General features: G+C 46.4%; 1 protein-coding gene across 2 annotated transcripts in view; it reads right to left on the bottom strand.

The window, feature by feature from the left end:
- LOC106737489 (solute carrier family 2, facilitated glucose transporter member 11) overlaps positions 1-21,413 on the bottom strand; it is a 26,337-nt gene extending 4,924 nt beyond the window's left edge. The window contains exons 1-12 of one of the 2 annotated variants that reach the window (XM_019493655.2): positions 21,256-21,413; positions 20,380-20,520; positions 19,833-19,955; positions 16,490-16,588; positions 12,663-12,823; positions 11,750-11,874; positions 9,367-9,496; positions 9,074-9,222; positions 8,476-8,663; positions 6,638-6,748; positions 6,461-6,562; positions 1,967-2,042 (exon numbers count right to left, since the gene is read on the bottom strand). In XM_019493655.2, the coding sequence (XP_019349200.1) occupies positions 1,967-2,042; positions 6,461-6,562; positions 6,638-6,748; positions 8,476-8,663; positions 9,074-9,222; positions 9,367-9,496; positions 11,750-11,874; positions 12,663-12,823; positions 16,490-16,588; positions 19,833-19,856 (1,165 nt within the window). In that variant the 5' untranslated portion in view covers positions 19,857-19,955; positions 20,380-20,520; positions 21,256-21,413. Of the gene's footprint in view, positions 1-1,966; positions 2,043-6,460; positions 6,563-6,637; positions 6,749-8,475; positions 8,664-9,073; positions 9,223-9,366; positions 9,497-11,749; positions 11,875-12,662; positions 12,824-16,489; positions 16,589-19,832; positions 19,956-20,379; positions 20,521-21,255 lie in introns of those variants that run through there. The other variant, XM_014593691.3, reaches the window with a different exon arrangement.

Genomic DNA, 21,413 nt, shown 5'->3' with positions numbered 1-21,413 from the left:
TTTGCCCAGCATTTTGTTTCAAAGCTGTTTTGATGCTTTTTGAGCTCAAAAGAGCGAAATCAAAATGAAACAAAGCCTTCAAAACAGCTTCAAAATGAAACAAGAGAACTCAAAATATTTTGACTTCCTGGCTTCAGCACCGGTCCCAGATGGCAGCACTCACCTCCTCTCATCTGGCAGGCAGATTGCAATCTCGCCTGCACCCCTGGGAGGGCTGTGGGGGCTGTGCCAGTGTCCTCCTGGGGCTGTGGGCCCCTGATCTGCCTGCCAGATGACAGACCGGCGCTAGGTGTGGCTCGTACCCAGTAACAGAAAAATCAGTGCTGTCGCTGGTCCCAGGTGGCAGCACCTGGCTGCCTCCTGTCATTCGGTAGGCAGATTGGGGGCCTGCACCCCCAGGAGGACTCCAGCACAGCTCCTGCAGCCCTCCCAGGCGTCCCGGTGGGCCCCCTATCTGTCTGCTGGATGACAAGAGACTGGTTCTGCTGCCTGGGGCCAGTGGCAGCCAGGACCATCCCAGGAGGGGTGCGAATCGGGGTGATTGCCCCAGGCCCCATACTTTGGGGGGCCCTGTGGAACCAGCTGGAGTGGCCATGGGGACTTTGCACCACAGCCACTGCCACTGGCTTCACATCTGGCCATTTGCTACCCCCACATGGCACCGCCACTGATGGCGGCAGTTTCTTTACATCCAGGGCTCATGGAATCGGAGCCGGGGCAGGTCCCTGCACAAACTGATTTGCCCTGGGACCCACACCTTCCTCGGGTCTGCTCTGGCAGCACCAATTGGGCTGCTGCCAAAGCCGACCTGAGGAGGGTGCGGGGCTCGGGGTATACCAGTTCATGCGGGGACCTGCCCCTGGCCTGATTCCGTGTTCCCTGGATGCGAAGAAGCTGCCGCCAAACTGATTTACCCTGGGCCCCACACCCTCCTCGGGTCCGCTCTGGCAGCACCAATTGGGCTGCTGCCAGAGCTGACCTGAGGAGGGTGCAGGGCTCGGAGCAAATCAGTTTGTGTGGGGACCTGCTTCTGCCCCGATCCTGCGTGCCCTGAATGCAAAGAAGCCGCTGCTGCCATATTTTCCCCCTTCCTTCTGGCCTCTTTTTGGTCTCATTTAAGCCCAGTAACATTCTAAGTGTGCGTCAGTTTATTGAATTCAAGATTTTTCAAGTGAGTTCCAATTTAGGTGAAATGAGTTTGACTGTGACTAATATTATGCAGTGTGCAAGGCCAATACTTGCTTCAAACAGTGCATTAAGTGTGCCAGAACTGTGTCAAAGATAGGGGCCGCAGGCTGGATCTGGCCTGCAAAGCCCTACCATCTGGCCTCTGGTGCTGCCTGTGGGTCTCAAGTGGACCCATATGCAGAAGGTGGGATGCACTGGATGGCCTCATACACTGCACCCACTCTGGCTGCTCTGGAATTGTGCCCCCATCCTGTATTCATCTACATGGTGCCTGCTCCAGCACATGTCCTGGAGCATTCAGGGCAGGTGCTGCATACAGCATAGTCTTGGAGTAGGTGCCATGTGCAGTGCAGTCCCAGACCAGCTGTTTCTGGTGCACATGCCACACATGGTGCCCACCCTGGGACATGCACTGGATTCGGCATGCAGTGGATGTGCGTGGGAACAGGCACTGCATTCGACAGGGTCCCAGAGCAATGGACAGTGGGTAGGCACTGCTGCCACTTTTATCAGCAGCAGGAGGAGAAAAGTGTCCACTGCCATTGCTTTTTCTCTACAGCAGCAGGGGAAAGTGATTGCTGCCAAAGCTCCCCTGCCACTGAATGCCACCAGAGTTATATGTCTGCAGGCTGGATCAAATGGGCCTGTGGGCTGAATCCAGCCCTTGGGCTGGAGGTTGCCAACCCATGGTATAAGATGTCTATTCTCCCCACCTCCCAGCCATGTTGATATAGTTAGGTAGTATGGTTTTTTTCTCTTGTATAAAGGAATTATTTACCTGGCCCAATTGCGAAGCAACTCACATATATGATAATCAAACCGAGGCTGCAATACGGCACCCAGAAGAACCAATCCTAAGGGAGAAAACAAGTTTTAGGATGTAGAGGCACTTCCTATTTTCTGCGGAAGACCTCTCAAGTAAAGTACAATGCACTTGACTGGTAAATGTAGGATTTTGTGATTGTGGGAGGCATGGGAAAGTGTTCATTAGATAAGTGCAGGACAGGAGAAAGAGGTTTGATAGCATAGAGCAATTGCAGACTTCAGAAGCTTTAGGTTGGAAATGGTCTGAGAAGGCATTTTCCTTTTACTTTGGCCTCCCCTTAACTTTTAGAAATATGAGGTATGCCAATTTTCTTCTTGCCTGTTTTTGTTGGATGGCATCTAGAATAACTCATGTAGAATGGGAACCATCTCAGGCCTTGCCTGAAGGGGTAAGGGTCTTGAGCTCTGGGGAGCTGGGCAGGGGAAAGACTGGCAACCCCTTTTTACACCACTTTTGGGGATTCTAAATCCAGCTGGCCTTTTTCTATAGGTCATCCTGCCTTTGAGGAGAGCTTAAAAGTGGGATGGATTCTAAAAAAGGAAGCACCACTGAAAAGAGTTTCATAGATTTCATAGACATTAGGGCTGGAAGGGACCTCGGAAGATCATCGAGTCCAGCCCTCTGCCCAAAGGGCAGGAAGTCAGCTGGGGTCATAGGATCCCAGCGAGATAAGCATCCAGTTTCATCTTGAAGGTGTTCAATGAAGGCGCTTGAACAACCTCCGGTGGCAGGTTGTTCCAGACCTTGGGGGCTCGGACAGTAAAGAAATTCTTCCTTATGTCCAGCCTGAAACGATCTTGTAGTAGTTTGTGACCATTCAACCTCGTCATCCCTTGGGGTGCTCTGGTGAACAAACGTTCCCCCAGATACTGGTGGTCACCCCTGATAAACTTGTAGGTGGCCATCAGATCACCCCTGAGCCTGCGCTTTTCCAGGCTAAAGAGCCCCAGGGCTCTCAGCCTCTCATCATAGGGTCTGCTTCCCTGACCTCTGATCATGCACGTGGCTCTTCTCTGGACTCTCTCAAGCTTCTCCACATCCTTTTTTAATTGTGGAGCCCAAAACTGGATGCAGTACTCCAGCTGCGGCCTCACTAAGGCCGAGTACAGGGGGAGAATGATGTCCTGGGATTTGCTTGAGAAGCATCTATGGATGCAAGCCAGCGTTTTGGTCGCTTTACTAGCCGCAGCATCGCACTGCAGGCTCATGTTCATCTTGTGGTCAATGATGACCCCCAAGTCTCTTTCTTCCATAGTGCTAGCCAACATAGCACTGCCGAGCCTATAAGGATGCTGCAGGGTTTTTTTCCCAAGGTGGAGAACCTTGCATTTATCAGCGTTGAACACCATCAGATTCTCGTCCGCCCACTTGCTGAGCCTGTCCAGGTCAGCCTGGATTATCCGTCTGTCTTCTGGTGTGGATGCTTTGCCCCAAAGTTTGGTGTCATCTGCGAACTTGGCCAGTCTGCTTCTGACTCCCGTGTCCACATCATTAATGAAGATGTTGGACAGTATGGGTCCAAGGACAGAGCCCTGGGGGACCCCACTGGTCACAGGACACCACGATGAGTGACTTCCATCAATTACTACCCTCTGGGTCCGACCCCGGAGTCAATTTTCCAGCCAGTGGATCGTGGAGGACCCAAGGCGACAATTGGCCAGTTTCTCCAAGAGACGATCGTGGGACACCAGATCGAAGGCTTTTTTGAAGTCAAGATATATGACATCAATCTCATCTCCCTTGTCCAGGTGATAGGTCACCTGGTCGTAGAAGGAAATGAGATTGGTCAAGCAAGACCTACCCGCAACAAACCCATGCTGGCTATCCCTTAAGATGTTGGCGTCGGCTAGTCCATTAAGGATGGCCTCCTTAATAAACTTTTCTAAGATCTTCCCCGGGATAGAAGTCAGGCTGATGGGCCTATAGTTAGCCGGATCCACTTTCCTCCCTTTCTTGAAGATAGGCACCACATTGGCCTTCTTCCAGTCTTCGGGCACTACACCAGAGCGCCAAGAGTTTTCAAAGATCCGCGCTAGAGGCTGGGCTATGATGCTCGCCAGCTCCTTGAGTACCCTGGGGTGAAGATTGTCAGGGCCGGCTGACTTGAAGGTATCCAGCTTCTCAAGATGTTCCTTCACAAAGTCAGCATTAATGGAGGGCAGGGGATCACCCTCACCCGGACTTCCTGGCCCTGTAGCGCGCATGGGCATCCCATGGGGCTGATGCAAGACCGACGCAAAGTACCTATTTAATAGGTTGGCTTTTTCCTGGGCGTCAGTTGTCAGTTGCCCCATCTGGTTCAGCAAGGGTCCAACGTTGCCCCTGCTTTTCCTCCGGCTCTCCACATATCTGAAAAAGGACTTTTTATTGTCCTTGATGCTCAAAGTTAGCTGGAGTTCAGTTGCAGCCTTGGCTTTCCTGGTCAGCTCCCTACAGGACCGGACCAGTGCAGAATAATCCTCCTTGGAGGTGACTCCCATCCTCCATCCTTTGTAGGCCTTTCTTTTTAGCCTCAGGAGGTCTGCTAGGTCCCTGGAGAGCCAGGGGGGCTGCTGTGCCCTCTTGCTGCCTTTCCTCCGAGATGGAAAAGACTTAGTTTGTGCATTGAGGATCGCTCCCTTGAGGAGCAACCACTCTTCTTGAACTCCCCTCTCCCTGTGGTCACAGTCCCTTAAGGCCTCACTGACAAGCCTCCTGAGCTTGTCAAAGTCGGCTTTCCTGAAGTCAAGGACTTCCATGTTGCTGACTGACTTGCCAGCTTTTCGGCGGATGGTGAAGGTGATCAGCTCGTGGTCGCTGTCACCCAGCTTCCCATCGTTCTCTAGGTCGCCGACTAGGTCATCCCCAGTAGAAAGTACCAGGTCGAGCAGCGCTTTGCCTCTCGTTGGCCCACAGACTTCTTGATTCAGGTAGAGGTCATCCACGCACGAGAGGAAGCTCTGCAACTGCTCAGATTTTGCTGAGCGATCCTCCCACGAGATGTCTGGGTAATTGAAGTCACCCATGACAACCATGGTCCTGGAGCAAGCTGTCTCAGCCAGTTCCTGGGCAAACTCCTGGTCTAGCTCAGGACTTTGGGTGGGAGGTCTGTAATAGACTCCCACCATTGTGTCCCCTGTGCCGTGTTCCCCACGGATTTTAACCCAGAGGGTCTCCAGCCGTCCACCCTGGTTGCCAATATCGGCTTGCAGGGACGCGTAGCTTTCCTTAACATAGAGAGCTACACCCCCGCCCCTTTTCTCTACACGATCCCTCCTGTACAGGGTATAGCCATCTATCCCCGTGGTCCAGTCATGGGTGGAGTCCCACCAGGTCTCCGTGATCCCTATGACATCGTAATTGTTTGCACTGAGCAGGAGGATGAGCTCCTCCTGCTTATTCCCCAAGCTCCTGGCATTTGTGTACAGGCAGGCAAGTGCCCCCTGGGGGGCTCCTTCCTTGCCCACAGATTTTACCAGGGCTGGGGCTGGGGTGGGCTCCCTTGAGTGCCGTGGTCCGCTGGCTTTGCAAGGATTGTTCAGCAGGCCAGCAGTGGCGGTAGTCCCCCCGTCCCCCAGTGGGCTTAGTTTAAAGCCCGGTGGAGCAGGTCAGCCAGTCTGGCTGAGAAGAGCCTCCTCCCTAGGGGAGAGAGGTGGAGACCATCTCTTCCCAGCAGCTTGCTGCCTCTCATGACCACAGCCCACTCTTTGGCGAGAAAGCCAAAGCCTTCCTGACGATACCAGCTCTGCAGTCTTTGGTTGACCACATAGATCCTCCTGTCCCTTCTCAGCCCATAGCCTGAGACTGGGAGGATCGATGAGAACACCATCTGTGCCCCCAGACCCTTTAGCCCCGCTCCCAAATCCCTGTAGCGCCTCATGACCTGGCTGGGAGTGCTCCGAGCAGTGTCATTGGTGCCCACATGAATAAGGAGCATGGGATAGCGGTCTGTGGGTTTGAGGAGCTTGGGGATCCTCTCCGCAATGTCCCGGATGCGGGCCCCTGGGAAGCAGCAGACTTGCCAGGCTAAGGGGTCGGGGTGGCAGATTGGCCCCTCAGTCTCCCTCAGGAGGGAGTCTCCCACAACAAACACCTTACGTTTTGTCTTGGGGAGAGCAGGGGCGGGAGCTGCAGTTGGGCCCATGTTGCCTGTGGGGGCCGGCAACTCAGCAGGCTCTGCTGGGGCAGCAAGAGGTGCGTCCCTGTTGCTCAGTTCTGGTGGGGGAGGGGCCTTGGTGTGGCGGGCCTTAGGGCCCTTGACCCCCTTGGTCCATGCCCCTGGCTGGACACAGCAGGAGGTCCCAGAGTCCTCCTCTGGCCTGGAGGGAGACTGTGATCTACCCTCTGCCTCCCGGGGGAGAAGGGCCTGGCAGTAGGAGTCTATCTCCTGCTCGCAGTCCCTGATGGCATGCAGTCTCTGGACTGTGGCCTGGAGCTCCTCCAGCTGGCGCACCAGAGTTTCTTTACCTGCAGTGAGAGTGTCACCGTGAGGACTGCCGCTAAGAAAGCCATGATCCAGTAGCCACACCAAAGCAGTACCTTTCTGCCACACCGCTCAATGATGATGGTCTGAAGGACAGAAATAATATTAACATCACTGCAAATGGAGCAAATTTAACCAGTTCTCAATGTGCTAATACTTACACAGAATATAGCAGAGATAAGTTCACAGAAACCAATTCCCAGTGACATGTAGGAGATAGTGCCTTCATCAAACCCTGCTGTGTGGAGCACATCAAGTGCATAGAAGTAGATCTAGAAAAAAACAGCATAAATGTACACATATCTATATGATCCTGATCCTGAGTAACTGGGCAGACAGAAGAGACAAGTAGCAGCTGTTCAACAATGACTATTTTGATTAGTCTGCCTGCTATTTAGCTTTATAGTAAGGTACAGTTGTTCATCACTTTTGTAGTATTTGTGAGGTTTTATATTATTGGCAGATAAAACCTTGTAAAATGTTCTTAACAGTAATTTAGCTAAAATTAATAACATTTTCATTTGTTGAAGTGTCATTAGTTCATCATATCTGACAAAAGGTATTTGTGTCTGAAAGCTTGCTAAGAAGAATTTTCCCACCTATTTGAGTTGGTCTAATAAAAGATACCAGATTTATCCAAAGAACCTTGTCTGCCATTAGTTCATCATAGACCTTTATCATTAAGTGTTTTTTTAAAGATGCTTACAACCTTATGGCTTAAAAATTCAGCCTTTTCTGCAGGAATAGAATATGGTTTTTCTGGGTTTTTTCCCCTGAAAAGCTGCAAAACTGAGCCGGGCTGCTCTCCCTCAGTCTTTCCAAAAGAGAATGGTTTGGTTTATATCAGCTTTCCTCTGTTGCCAGTACTGAGGGGCATGTGAATTTGTTGTATATTATAATATGAATGGAGCAGCAGTGCAGTGTTTTCAACTCTAAGTAGATTAGGATTCACTTTTTAAACCTATTATGTAATAATATTACATTAATTATATATCTAGCTCTCTGGCTGTGCTTTTCATCAGTAGGTCAATAGTATTATCCTCGCCACCATTTCATAGGTCAGGATACTGAGTCACAAAGACTTGTGGAGGGTGACCTAGTAGACCCGTCCCAGAACTAAGAACAGAATTCAGATCTCCTGAGTCCCCAGGCCAGGCTGCTGGCCACTTGGCCACATCATCTCTCTCCACTTGATGAAGTTTGTGGGGTTTTTTCCTTCTGTTGAAGTGAGCTCAAGCTCATGAAAGCTTATGCACTCTGATTTAGTTTAGTATGTAAAGTGCATCTCTACTCTGCCTTCTGCCTTACTTGTCATCCTTGATTATGCAGATATTAGCTTGTCACTGAGTTACCTGTCTTTCCTTATTGGTTAGCAAGTCACAGCACATCTTGACTTGTAGGGGAAATTAGCATAACTACTCATTGCTCTGCTAGTCTCTACTAGCTTTCATAAACAGCTGTGCATACGGGCACTGTAGACACAGATCCAAAAAAATCATGGTAGAAGATGTTTTTTCTTTCCAACAACCTATGTGGAATTCTCTAGTGCTTGGAATTATCTCCCTTTCTTTTCATGATATATTTGAGATCATTCAAGAGACACTGAAATCAGTATTTGGACTGCAGTGTCAAACTCGGCTGTAATATCGGCTTTACTGATGTAGCCTCTGCTATCACCACAATGTTTCAATGGTTGGAAGAATCATGCCAATAGAGGCAAAGCAGTGGCCTCAAGTTGAATTCAGGCAAATGCCAAAATGAAAGTGGCAGCAACTAAAAGAAGCATTAATATAAAACCTATTGCAAGTTTTGATGACATAGGCACGGCTCAACTAAAGAAAAGTTCATTGCAGCCCTGTAGCAGTTACACAACTGGCTGTTATACAAACCCTGGAAGAAACAGACTCAAATACAAAAAGGTTAAGAGAGCCCAAGAAGACAATTCTGAATTTGTAGCCCATTGATTGTTTTGAGACTTGAAGGGTGGAAGATACGCAACTGCATTAATGCCAGAAAGCTGTATTGTAAATGAAAGGGAAATTAAGGTGTACAGCTGCCATCGAAAAGAAGCTTCTTTCAATAGTTCCAAGATGCTCATGACTTTTGTATTTTTCATTGCACTCTTCTCTTTCAGCATGTCATCAATCTCAACCTGATGATGCCCTTCACCCCAAAGCTGTTTCATGGCTGTGCAAGATAAGGAGAGCAAAAGTCATCATATTAGTCCATCTCTTTGTTTAATTGACATAAGGAATGTTTTGAGTAAATGATTTGTGAGTCATGCACTACATGCATGCTTTGATTCCTCCATTGAATTGATTCACTTAGACATTATTTTTCAGAAGGTTTTGTACAACAGTGAAATTAATTAGTATCTGTAGAAATTCAGAGGTGTGCCTAATACAGAATTTCCAGGAAGGCAATTACTTTTGCTAACTTAGACTAGTCTCAAGATTTGTAGCTGGTCAGTGGTTACAGAATCAGTTGAGAAATGGGCACCAGGGAACTTCATTCCTACTTAACTCTTGGGGGAATATTAATTTTAGAGTTAGCTAAACCAAAAGAAATAAAACCCAGGGGGAAAATATCTATATTACCTTTCATGCAGCCTTCCTCATCTCCTTTATGTATCAGGAAGTAGGGTGGGGACTCAGGAAAGAATGGCAGAATGACCAGTTGGGCCAATGCTGGAATTCCACCCAAGGCCATCAGCATAGGCCACAAGGATTTACTTCCTAAAAGCTCTCTAGGAAGCATAAAAAATATACATCTTATAGAATGAAAGTTCATCAGATGTTGGCTTTGGAGAGCCAAGTGAAAAATTGGAAAAGAAGGGGGTTATAAAGAATATATGGAAATGAAGGCAAGTAAGAAAATAAGTATATTCTACCTTTGTCCCATAACTTGCCCTATGGATTTTCCTAGAGCCCAAAAAACAGCGGCAGTAGAGTTTCCAAATCCACGTAGCTTCTTGGGGGAAATTTCCCCAATATACTGAGGATGTAGAAGCAAAGCGAAACCTTAAATTGGGATGGAATCATGGAAAAGAAGAAACAAAATAGTTATAATAATAGGAATTAACACTGCATATTAAAATTAGTTTCTACAAGAGTTTAGCTGCTGCATGTATTGAATAGCTTCTCTGTATGTGGTGGAAAAAATGATGAAGGCCTGAAACTATTAAATTAACTGAAATTAGGTTTGTACATGAAGATGGGGCTCCCCCTATCCCCAAGAGAAGGGATTGGAAATCACCATAGGGCCTTCTAAACGGGTCCTGCCTAGAAAGGGCTTGAGTGCACCCTTTGTAGTTGACTAACCCTGCAGACCCTAGGGCAGGGGTTGTCAACCGGGGGTACTTGGGAAGGCCCCAGGGGGTACATGATGTGCCACTTTGTGTTTGGCCACCGAGGAACCCGCCCCCCCCACCCACTCCACATCCAGAAGGAGGTACCCACCAGGAGGGGTACACTGCTCAAAAAAGGTTGAAAATCCCTATCCTAGGGTTTACTTCCTTTTGCTTGCTTGTGACATCTTGATGGAATCTGAATGTTGTCGGAGGTTGCTTGTAAATCCCTTGGGTGGGAAAAGTGAATGTGGTGCCATGGGACTCTAGCACAATTCCAATCAGATCATTCAGCCAGTCCTGCCTCTCTTCCCCTATTTCTTTGGCTAGCTTAGCCCCTGAGGGTTGCATGCCTCAATGGCATATAGCACAGCCTATAGGCCTTAATCATGGCCTCCAACCTCCCCCATACCTCACAGATGTCACAGTCACAATTCCCTGGGGCCTCCTGGCCTAGCCAGTGAACTCAGCCTCTCAGCCTTAATCTCTTGTTCAGGCTTCAGTCTATAAGGCCCCATTTCCCATTTGACCCCATTTTCTATCCTCATCATTTTGCAACCCGTGGGTCGTGACCCAAAAGGGGGCTGCAAGAATAAACGAAAGGGTCACGAACACACTTTAAAAATGGATCAACAGACTTTAAAAATGGATTCTCCTTTAAAGGATACAAAATGTGGGAAACCATGGCTTCTCCCTGGCAGAGTTCTAGCCTGTAAGGGGCTGCTTGGGGCTCCCCATGCCCTACACACCCACCCCCTGCCGCAAACACTGTGGGCCTACGCATGGAGAACAGTGGGTCAGGAGTGAGGGACGCTGGGTTAGGACTGGCCATCAATGTTTACAAATGGGTCTTGGTACAAAAAAGTTTGAGAACCATTACTCTAGCTGAGACATTCAACCCTGGCCCACTGGCTCAGTCTTCAGCTCCTCAGTCTCAGCCCCCATATGCTCCTGGCTCTTCTGGGAGTTCTAACCGAAGAGCGTTGAAGCACCCTACTGCATGGGATTTAGCCCTCTTGGCCTCAGCACTTTGCCTTCTGGGTGCTTATTCTCCCACAGCTAGCTCTTGCTCCAGTGCCTGCATCTGACAGCAGGTCTTGCCCTGCTGCCCCTTTCCCTTAAAACAGCAGGAGCCCTTGCTGTCTGGTACAGGCCTCCCAGCGTATGGGCAAGCAGACTTAAGAAAAGTATTTTGCCATTCAGCACAGTGCAGTCTCACAAAAGAACATTACAAAATGTATTGTTTTCAGAAGCAGATTCCTTTCCAGTATAAAGAATTAGAAAGGGGTCTTCTTACTGAATGGGACATGAGCTACCTGTTGTAGCTCATGTAATAAATCCCATACATACTGACGTTAGCCTGAGATATTCTGAGATCTGGGCCTTCTGCCAGAAATGAGCATGACCAATTACCCTGGCTCATCATTCCGATCCTAAGGGTTTTATAAGTTAAAGATGGCTAAATAAAGTATCCTAAAGAATTTACAGAGACAAAATAAAAAGGCTGTGGTATTGAAAAGACTTGGCTCTTGAGAGCATTGTAAGACCATTAGATTTTAACTATGCTTCTGTTTTGCTTTCCAGTCTTCTTTTTCAGAACAGTATTCTGCTCAAACTACATATTGTAAACAATGTATATTAAGTATAGTGTACTATTTCTATTTATTACTTCCCCATCAAGGAATTAAACACGTTTGTAGCAGATCTGAATTTTCCTGACTGTAAAGGTCATTTGTTTTTTTCAAATTTGAATTTCATTATGAGCAGAATCGATGACGTGTGCTCTTTCGTTTCTTATGAATGAAAGGCACATTAAATTATGGATTATAGCATTTTACTTTCTTAGCAAAGGGAGATCTTATTTGAAGAGACATAAAGTTCTGGGATTGAAGTGAAAATACCTGTTATCTTGTGTGAGAAGTCTTACCTGCACTCATGCCACATAGCAAGCGTCCTATAAGAATCATCTCAAAGGACCTGGCCATCCTGCTGAAGCCCAGGAAAAGTGCAGACACTAACATGAGCAAATTGTTGCCCATTAGACATTTCTTTCTGGAACAGAGTAGAACAAAATTGTATGAACAGATTAGAATGTTTTTAACACTATGGATTCTTTGTGAGATCCTATCTTCAGGGCACCCTGGTTGAGAATCGATGATATAGCCCGTCTCCATGATGCTGAGCTCTTAGAGGCATGTTCAGAAAGTCCATTTTGTCTTTGGCTAGGAGACTGCCTACCATCCTTGCTGATGGTAACATGGGCTCAATAACATGTGCCTTTGTGAGTTCCCACCTGGTGGCCACATGTACATGAGATGCTAACTGCACGGTAGCTCATTACTACTGCACAGTAGCATCACATATCAGGAAGCATGACGCAATGCTACTACGCAGTAATAACGAGCTACTGCGCAGTCAGTGGCACCTAAAAGCCATTTGGTGATGCTGTTGCACAGTAACAGGTTACTGCACAGTAATTTAGTACTTTTTTAATATAAATACTAAATGACTGTGCAGTAATGACTGTGCAGTCAGTGCCTCATGTAGATGCAGCAAGTCTGTAGCAATAGAATTCATAAGGATTGAGGGGCTCAGCCATGACGGATGTAACTGAGGCAGAATGCTGTTGTTCACTTTATTAGCACTTCACTCCAGTAGTGCTCACTATCAGCTGCTTCCTATAGAATGGCATGTCAAGTTCAATGTTTTAGTCCTTATTTTTATGGGACTCAATATTATGGGACTTGGATACATAAGACTGGCTTGCACTCAAGGGCTTCAATCACTATTTCATTACTTTATAACTTTTTGTTTGGAAAATTATTTTTTCAGATACATACTTGCCATATTTTACACTCAGGTATCCACTGCTCATAGATCCCAAGATTCCCCCAATACCAAAGATAGATACAATGAATGACCACAGCAACAAGAGGTTCTCAGACTGAATGGGAGAATCATATCGCTCCAGCCAAGTTTCATTGATAAAACTCTTAACATGCTAGGAAAGAAAGGGAGATTTCCGTTAACAGTAATAGGGATTGTTATCAATAGCTGTAATTGTTTTTCATTACATATAAAGCTACCACTATTGTATTACAGCCACAAGTTCTTATAAAAGCAGTGCAGATCAGTCCTGAACCTTTCTTAAACAGTCCCTCAGGAGCGTGCTAAATTATGTGGTGCTTTTTCAAAGATATCACCAAACTTATTTTAATTTGTAATTTAGAGGTAAATTCATTGAGTAGCACCGAGGTTACAGAGAAAGATGCTGGATTTAAAGATAATATATTGGAGGGTTTTTTTCTTTTTTTAGTTCAGTGGTCACCAACCAGTGGATCTTGATCCACTGGTAGATCTCGGAGCCTCTTGCGGTAGATCTTGGAGTCGATCCAAGGCTGAGGTGGAGGGCTGAGTGCCCTCATGTGCCCCAGCCCAGCAGGTCAGTCCATGGGGGAGAGTAGGGGCAGGGGCTAGATTGAGGCCCCCATGGTGAGGGACAGTGCCACAGAGGCAGGAGCAGGGGTAAGTTGAGTGGGGCCCCGGCTTTAGTTCATTTGGATTGTTTTGTTTTTTTATATTGCAAAATTCAGATCTGTCTGAAAAATTCACATATGTCTTCTCTTAGCATATGTAGCATGGCGGGAGGTGTGATTGTCGGGGTTGAGGATCAGATCACATCACAGCATTAAATGAATGTATGTCAAGGGCCTCAGAAGGGAGCCTGATTTAAGGTACCTGTCTCTTCTCCCCCTTGGACAGCTGATGAAGCTCCCAGAGACAAAAGGGCAAAGAGACAATGCAGAAAAAATAATGCTGCCTGGGGCTGGATTAATAGTTGTGACAGAGGAGAGATGACGAGTGTCCCATCTAAGCCACCTTAAATATACTCTGTCTTTGTCTTCTCCTCTAGCATGGGCTCCAGGCACTGTGGAACAAAGCAGGCATGAACTGGTTCCTTGATTTATATTAACAACTGTTTAACTCCAGTGACTGATGAGCATTTGAGAAAAAGAAAATAGGCCAAAATTTGTATGTAGTATTATATGTTAAAGCTTCCATACTACTACCCAGTCACGGTGTCTGCTCATAGTATCCATCTTCTCAAAGCCCCACATGGTGTCAGCAAAACTAGAGAAGACCAAGCTTGACATTTCTAACATTTCCAGTATAAAGAAACCAAACAGAAGGTTAATCCTCTCCCATACCAAAACTAAAAATTTTCTTCATACATCATAAAAAGGTAAAGTTAAGCACAATCCCAGCTTTTGAAAAATCCTTTGCATATCAACTTTATGGCTTCTGGAGTAAGCAGTAAGGAAATGTACAGCCTTACTGTACTGACTAGCCACCTGCATCATGTCTCCCAAGAGAAGCCGCCTGAAATATAAAACAACTTTCTCTCCCTTGCCCCACTGTATTATCCTCCATACTTTGGCAAACATAGGATTGAGTAGAAATGGGATGTGCTGAGGATAATTGCAATTATAAACAAATCTAGCCTTTTAAAAGGTTGGTGGACTGGTGCTACAGGGGTGACCAAACCCCAACCTCCCAGCCTCCCAGCCCAGGATGGGCAGACCAAGCTGTGTAAGTGGCAAATGTGGACTTGTTTAATCAGGATGTGATATGAATCTCTGCTCTCCACCCTGCTCTTGGTACCTCCTCCCTTCTCTGTGCTTACGACACCTCCTCTTCCCCTTTCCCCTTCTACTTATGCCTCTGGGTGCAGGAAGAGATCAGGGAGATCTGCCTGCCATTCCTACTGTCTCATCTGCTTCTGCTCCACCCCAACCAGAACTGTGGGGAGTGACTACACGGGGTGCTGGGCTTGGCTGGGACAGGAGCCAGGGCAATGGCAGGTGGTTTCCTCCCACTGCACCTGCTTCCAGGTTCATTGCGAACACCTGGGGGGACCAAGCAGCAGAGACAAGGAACCTGCTTGCTGCCACTGCTGCTGGTGTCTCCCTTTCTCACTGAGCAGCCCAGCTGGAGCAGGGGAGAAGCTAGGGGCAGTGGTGAGAAGGGGGGTGGAAATGGGAGAGGATGTGCAACTCAGCCGGAAGGGAAAGGAGGGGGAATTCTTTCTTCAGCGACTTAAAGTTCTTGGCTGCTGCTCCTGCAGCATGTTCGTTAAGTGGGGTATGATTGTGCCACTGCACCTCGTCTGGTTCTTCCCCGGATTGCAATGGAAACATTGTCCTAGTGCGCATCTACATGAGACTCTATGTCACCATAGCAATGAGTTATGGTGATGTAGCTTATCACTACAGCGATGTAGTATTTGCAGAAATGAACCATGACGCTGACGCTATTGTGCAGTAGCAACAAGCTACTGTGTAGTAGGGCTGTGCGAAGCTTCAGGTGCTGATTTGATTTGGAGAAGATTTGACCTGATTCAGTGGTTGAATTTCCAAATCTGAATCAAATCAGGAGACCAATTAAAAGGTCTGAATCAATTTGAAGCGCTCCAAATTGATTCGGAAAAGATTTGGAGAGCTTTAGTGATTCGGGCAGTCCCCGCTCACCATAGCAGGGAGCTGGACCCAGAATCTGAGCTGGTAAGTAGGGGGTGGAGGAGGGGAGGCTGGAGGAGGGGGGAGGGGTCCATGGGGGGACCCCTGCCAGGCCCCATCCCCTGCCTGCTCCACCATCCCCCCTGAGTACCCCTGAACCCCCTGCCCACTTCCCAAGCCCCCCCATGGCTGCCCCGCCTGCCCCAGCTCCCAGCCCTTTAAAAAAAACCTGCATTCACCAGGTGTTGCTGGGTGGAGGGGTGATCCTCACTGCCCCCCACAGCCCCACGCCACGTGCGGGGTTCTGCCATGAGCCCCCTGGCCCCCACCCACTGTCCCAGCCCCCCCATGGCTGCCCTGCCCACCCCAGCTCTGGCCCTTTAAGAAAAAAAACCCCAAACCACCTCTGGACTCCTGCAGTGGCCTCAGAGCTTCTTGGGGGCTTGTGCAGAACCCCCCATGCAGTGCGGGGCAGTGGGGATCACCCCCTGCCAGGCAGGAGCTGGTGAGTCAGGCCTTTTTTTGTTTTTTGTTTTAAAGGGCCGGGAGCTGGGGCAGGTGGGGCAGCCATGGGGTTGCGGGGTAGGGGGGGCTGGGACAGTGGGAGGGGGCCAGGAGGCTTATGGCAGAGCCCCTCATGCAGCCTGGGGCAGTGGGGAATCACCCCCCGGCCTGGCAGCATCCAGTATGTGCAGGCTTTTTTTTCCAAAGAGCCAGGACCTGGGGTGGGCGGGGCTGGGAAAGCGGGTGGGGGATGCGGCCTGTGTGATTCAGGGATTTGGCTGATTCAGCAGCAGCCAAATCCCAGAATCAGATTCAGTCGAATTGATTCGGGACAGTGATTTGAATCACCGAATAAAATCACTGTCCCCCAAATCGGCCGAATCCAAATTGGAAGTGAATACTAGTCGCTTCTCACAGGCCTACTGTGTTGTTGCTACTGCACAGTAGGGTTGGAAAATGACCTATGCCCCACCAAGACTGCGGAGTAACAGTGGTTACTATGCAGTCATTTAGTACTTGCTTTAGCAAGTAACAGTAACAGCTGCGCCGTTGGGCACATGTGTAGATGCACCCCTACAGTAGCATCTTTGAGCCATGTGTAGACCCAATGCACACTTAACCACAGGAATTTTAGCAGCTCTGCTTACCGTGGAAGTATAGGTGATCATAGCAACTTGAAAGCCAATTTGGAGGGTCCCACCAATTCCCAGCACAAATATCATTTGAAAGAATTTCTGGTACTGAACCTGCGCAGAAGAAAAAAGTCCTCTTTAAGTTTGTGATAACACCAGGCCATTTGTAAACATGTGTTTCATTTTCCAGACATACACTTCGTTTGCTACTATGTGTCCTACTGGCACCAGAAAAATAGGGAGCAGTGTGGAAGGCATTTGCAGGCTCTGTTGCCAGGCTTTGATTACTTCTGCACCGTCACAGACAGGTATAATTTCTGGTTAATTAGCTTTACTGTTTCTGTGCTCAGACCTACACAGTTCTCAGACTCTACCACCTTTAGGCATCTTAGCTTCTCAGGATCTTTGTGATTTGTTATCACGTTGCTTATGGTTCTTTTCTGGTTGATGCTGGATCTGAAAGTTAATTTAGTGAAGAGGATATGAAGACTTAATCTGTAGTAGCCTTCAAGTCAATATATCATGAACTAATACATAGAGGGTATGTCTACATGTCCCTGTATGGCGATGTTACTATGGTGCCATGCTTTAGTACTTTCTTTTGGAAGTACTAAAGCACAGCGCAGTACAGGCGGGTACTGGGCTGTACAGGCGATGCACACTTCGATTTCCCTGCTATGTCGTCGGAGCAGTGCACTGTAAGTGGGGAATGCACCACTACAGTGACATAGCAGGCAATCTCGTGTAGACCCTCACGATCTCTACGTTGCCGTAGCACTCTGTACAGTGACAAAGCATGCCGTTACGTTGCCATAGGGTGATGTGTAGACATGCCCTGAGAGGTGGAGATGCGCACGATCCAGAACTGTGACAAATGACAACAGCTGTCATTTTTTTTCTTATATGAGGACAAGCTTATCCCTGGAGAGCTCCTGCAGAGTCTCCTTGTTCTGAAACAAAGGAACTATAATCTTTCTGGGAATATAAATATCTGGGAAGACTTTGGGTAGAAGAGACTATGAGATGGTATATGCTTTAATGGTCAAATGGATAAAGAAGTGTCCAGAGATTCAGATGTTCTGATGCCACCTTGAAAAATGGTAGGCAGCTTCTCCATCCAGTTGATCCTAACCTCTGTGGTTCCAGAAGACAAAAATAAAGCTCCAAGGTTTTGACAATAGCAAAAATAAGGGATGTTCCCTTGAAGGGAGCATCAGCCTGCTCTCCTTGTAGATGGCAGCCCCTTGGAATTTTTTTAAATTTTGGAGATATCTTTTGCTAGTGTCTTCTGGCATTAGCTCCTAACACTACTATAATAGGTCTTTGCAGTGTACAGGATGCCCTTTTCAAGCAGAATACACCTCAGAGAGCAGTGACCCATTTGAAGCAAAATGGGACAGAGGTAGAAAACATATGACATAAAATCACTGGCAACAAAATGAACTCCTGTCAGATCACTGATGTCTAATTTTGTCTTAGATCAGAGTAAGTTGTCTTTATCAGAATGCTTCATTCTATGGGATAGAAAAAATAAGGTTGTAAGTACAGTGATCTATGATGATGGTACTGCTAGGCAGGCCACCCAGCCAAGACCAGATGGTACAGGCAGTCCTTGACTTACAATGTTTCGAGTTACAACATTTTGCACTTACAATGTTTATAAATTGACACCCTGTTTCAACTTTCTGATGTCAGTTTCGACTTTACAGCACTTGATCTGATGCAACGCCGCACCAGCGAACAAGTTTGCTGTATCACCCATCTCCCTGGAAAACATCTGTCCAAACTTCCTTGGACACTTTCTTTAAGAAAGCAGACAAGACTCCAGAAAACCCTGCAGCCAAGACTCCTGAGAAGACTCCAGCCAAAAACCCTTCAGAAAGTCCAACCAAGAACCCTTCAAAATGCCCAGCAAAGTCTCCTCAAAGAAGTGCTTCCAAATCAATATGATTGCTATTTACAAGATAAATACATTAATGTAGCTATATTACTCATCTATAACTGATTGAGTACAAAATTCTGAGTTATTTTTGGTGAAAATAGGGTATTGGGCCTTGGTTCAGGAACCAACCCCCCATTTATAACATTGTTTCCTATGGGAAAATCGGTTCAGACTTACAATGTTTTGACTTCAGACATGGTTTTCAGGAACCAATTGTGTCATAAGTTTGAGGACTGCCTGTATAACTTTATAGCTGTTTATCTGGCAACTTTCTCATTCTCACCCCAACTTCAGCAGTCATTTCTGGAATGTAGCTAGTTGGGGAAAAAAAATCTTCTTCAGTAATTTGTTTGCTAAAAAGGAAAGATTTTTCTCTTGGGGATTCCAAATTGATTCTGAACACATTTTTTGTTTTTGTTTTAAAATGATGTTTTGAAATTTAAAAATGAAACTTTTCTTATTTATTTATGTTGTTTCATTTTTTTAACCTGGAAAACTTAAATTAAATGACATTTTAGTTGATTTAAATTAATATTTTTATGAAACAAAACTGATTTTTATTGGAACTCACATTTTTAGTGAAAAATATACATTTCACTGGGACTATATTTTGTTGGGAAAAAATTCTGAGGTCAGCTTGAACCAATGACCTATCAGTTTCTGAGGCTGTCCTCTAGCGACACATTTCTATTTCATTGAGGGCACTTGCTCACTGTTTCTTTTCCATTCATCATCCTGGTTGTCATCTATATTTCTTGAGGCATTATTATTATTCTGTCACTGGATTATACTTTCAGCTGTTTTGTGGGCATTTCCTCTCCTGCCAGGAGCTAAGGAACAAACATTTAATGTCTCTGCCAAACCCTTGTTTCCCAGCTCTTCTCAGCTATCAAGGAACTTCTAGGGATTTTTCTTGTACTAGCGCTCTTTCTCTTTTCCTGTTTAAAAAAATCACTAAAAACATACATTTTTGCTTTTTCAGCCATCCTAACTGCAGAACAGAAAAAATGTTACTGAAGGAGGTCGTACTGCATTACACACAATAGTTTTAAAGGTGTCTTAGTGAAAATTTATTACAGGCACATTGTCAACTTCATGCACTTTCTACAGTTTTCTTCATTTTAAAGGAACCTAAGAAGCTCCATGATATTTTCAGTAAAGGAAGACATTTTGATAAGAATTTCAGACTTTTGATTAAAATATCATAAAAAAAAAGTGAGAGAGGAAATTTCACATCCAGTAAAATGGAAACAGCTACAAGATTTCAAAATGGCTTGCAAAGTCAAGCTTTGGTAAGCGTTAACTTTTATTGAGTAGAAGGCAGATTCTGCATACTGAAATATTGATTTTTGTCATTTTTGAAGTGCTGATAGTATTAAAAATACCAGGTTCTGTAAGGAACCTCAGGGTACTCACCAGGTCGGAGAGGAAGTCAGCCATCTCTGTTTAAAGGGGCTGCTGTGTCTTGTCCCTGACAGATCTCTGTTATCAAAGATTCCTGTGTTTCTTCACCCTTGTGTGCTGGTATGACGATGGGAACTGGCACCATGGAACGAAAGTTAAATTTTAACTTTGTTTTATTTTGCTTGAATTATGTTCTTTTCAGTAATTGAACAAGGTCTAAAACTACTGGGTTAAATATTTCAGCAAGGGATGTGTCCAGCCCAATCCAAAAAGGGAAAAGTTTTCCCTGCCCAGGGAGGGGAAAGAGATGAATAGTTTTCATTTGAAGGGTGCTCATTGATTTGGGAGGGGAAAGAGACAAATAGTTGGGACATAACAATCTAAACGTTGTTTCAGGGATGGTGGACTGGTTTCATTCTTGGCTGTAAGTTCTATAATGTTTCTGGAGTGATCTCTACCTAATTTAAAAGGCATTTGTACACCAACATGTCATTGTGAACTAAAAAATTATTTGTTTTCTCCTTGTAATTTAGTCTATAATTGTGCAACCCATACTAACCTAGGACCTGCTTACTTGTGAGAGCAGGCCAGCTGAAGCCGAGGGTAGTAAGTACTCCCAAAGGTGAGAGAAGATTGTACAGCTGGGACTTTAATCATTAAGGTCAGAACTCAGGCTGTATTGTGACTCCTTTACATCATTCTGTAGGTACAAAAATTTTTTTAAAAACAGTATCCAGCTGTGAGATGGTCACACAACTGTTTATGTGTCCTACCGTGACATAATTCTAGAATAGTAGCTCCTACACTCCCTCCTTTAGCCTATGCCAGAGGCATGACAGGGGGAGGGAAAGGGAATGGGTATGATTAGACCCCCCTTTATGCCTGATTGATCTTTTTCTGTTGCCTTCCAGTTGCCTGAGACTTTCCTTGCTACAGCAATTATTGGGGGAGGGCACAGGTAAGCTTCACACCACCATTATATTCACTCCTAACCTGCACAATGTGACCCTCAGCTATAGCCTTGGACCTGGCCCTCAGAACCTGCACTTGAAGCCAACGAAATATTCTTATTTATGGAGAGGCTTCCGGCAAATAGCTGTGAGTCAAGTCAAAAGAAGCGAAAGAGTGACCATTAATAGCAAAGCTTCAGTTACTTGTGTAACTACTAGAGTCACGTCTTTTATAACCAATGGACTTGAGTGAGGATGCCTGATCCTCTGGAATGCCAAAGCATGACCAGCTCGATGTTTTAACTACTTGGAATGGTTTGAGGTTTTACACTCTGCTCCTGCTAAGCACCAGTGGTTTTCTAGCTGTTCAAGGTGTCTCAACTGGCCAAAGCCGCCTCGAGGTGATTTAATAACTGCTCATTCGTTGGGGCGGGCTGGTGAATAGAGAGGCCGAGAAAGCTTTATGGTTGTAAAACTTTACTTACGTCGCTTGCGGTTGCGACAAAAACGGTCCGGTCGTCTGAACAACTATGTTAGTTGTTCCAGCTGGCAGGGCTCAGGCCAGCACGTCCGTCCACAAATCTTGCTGGCAGGGAAAAGGATACGTCTGGGATTGTGCTCGGCGACGGGGAGAAGAATCAAT

The sequence above is a fragment of the Alligator mississippiensis genome, chromosome 10 (assembly GCF_030867095.1).
Source record: "Alligator mississippiensis isolate rAllMis1 chromosome 10, rAllMis1, whole genome shotgun sequence".
Lineage (NCBI taxonomy): Eukaryota > Metazoa > Chordata > Crocodylia > Alligatoridae > Alligator > Alligator mississippiensis.
Note: the sequence above shows the minus strand (reverse complement) of the source record. Positions and strands in the feature narration are given on the sequence as shown.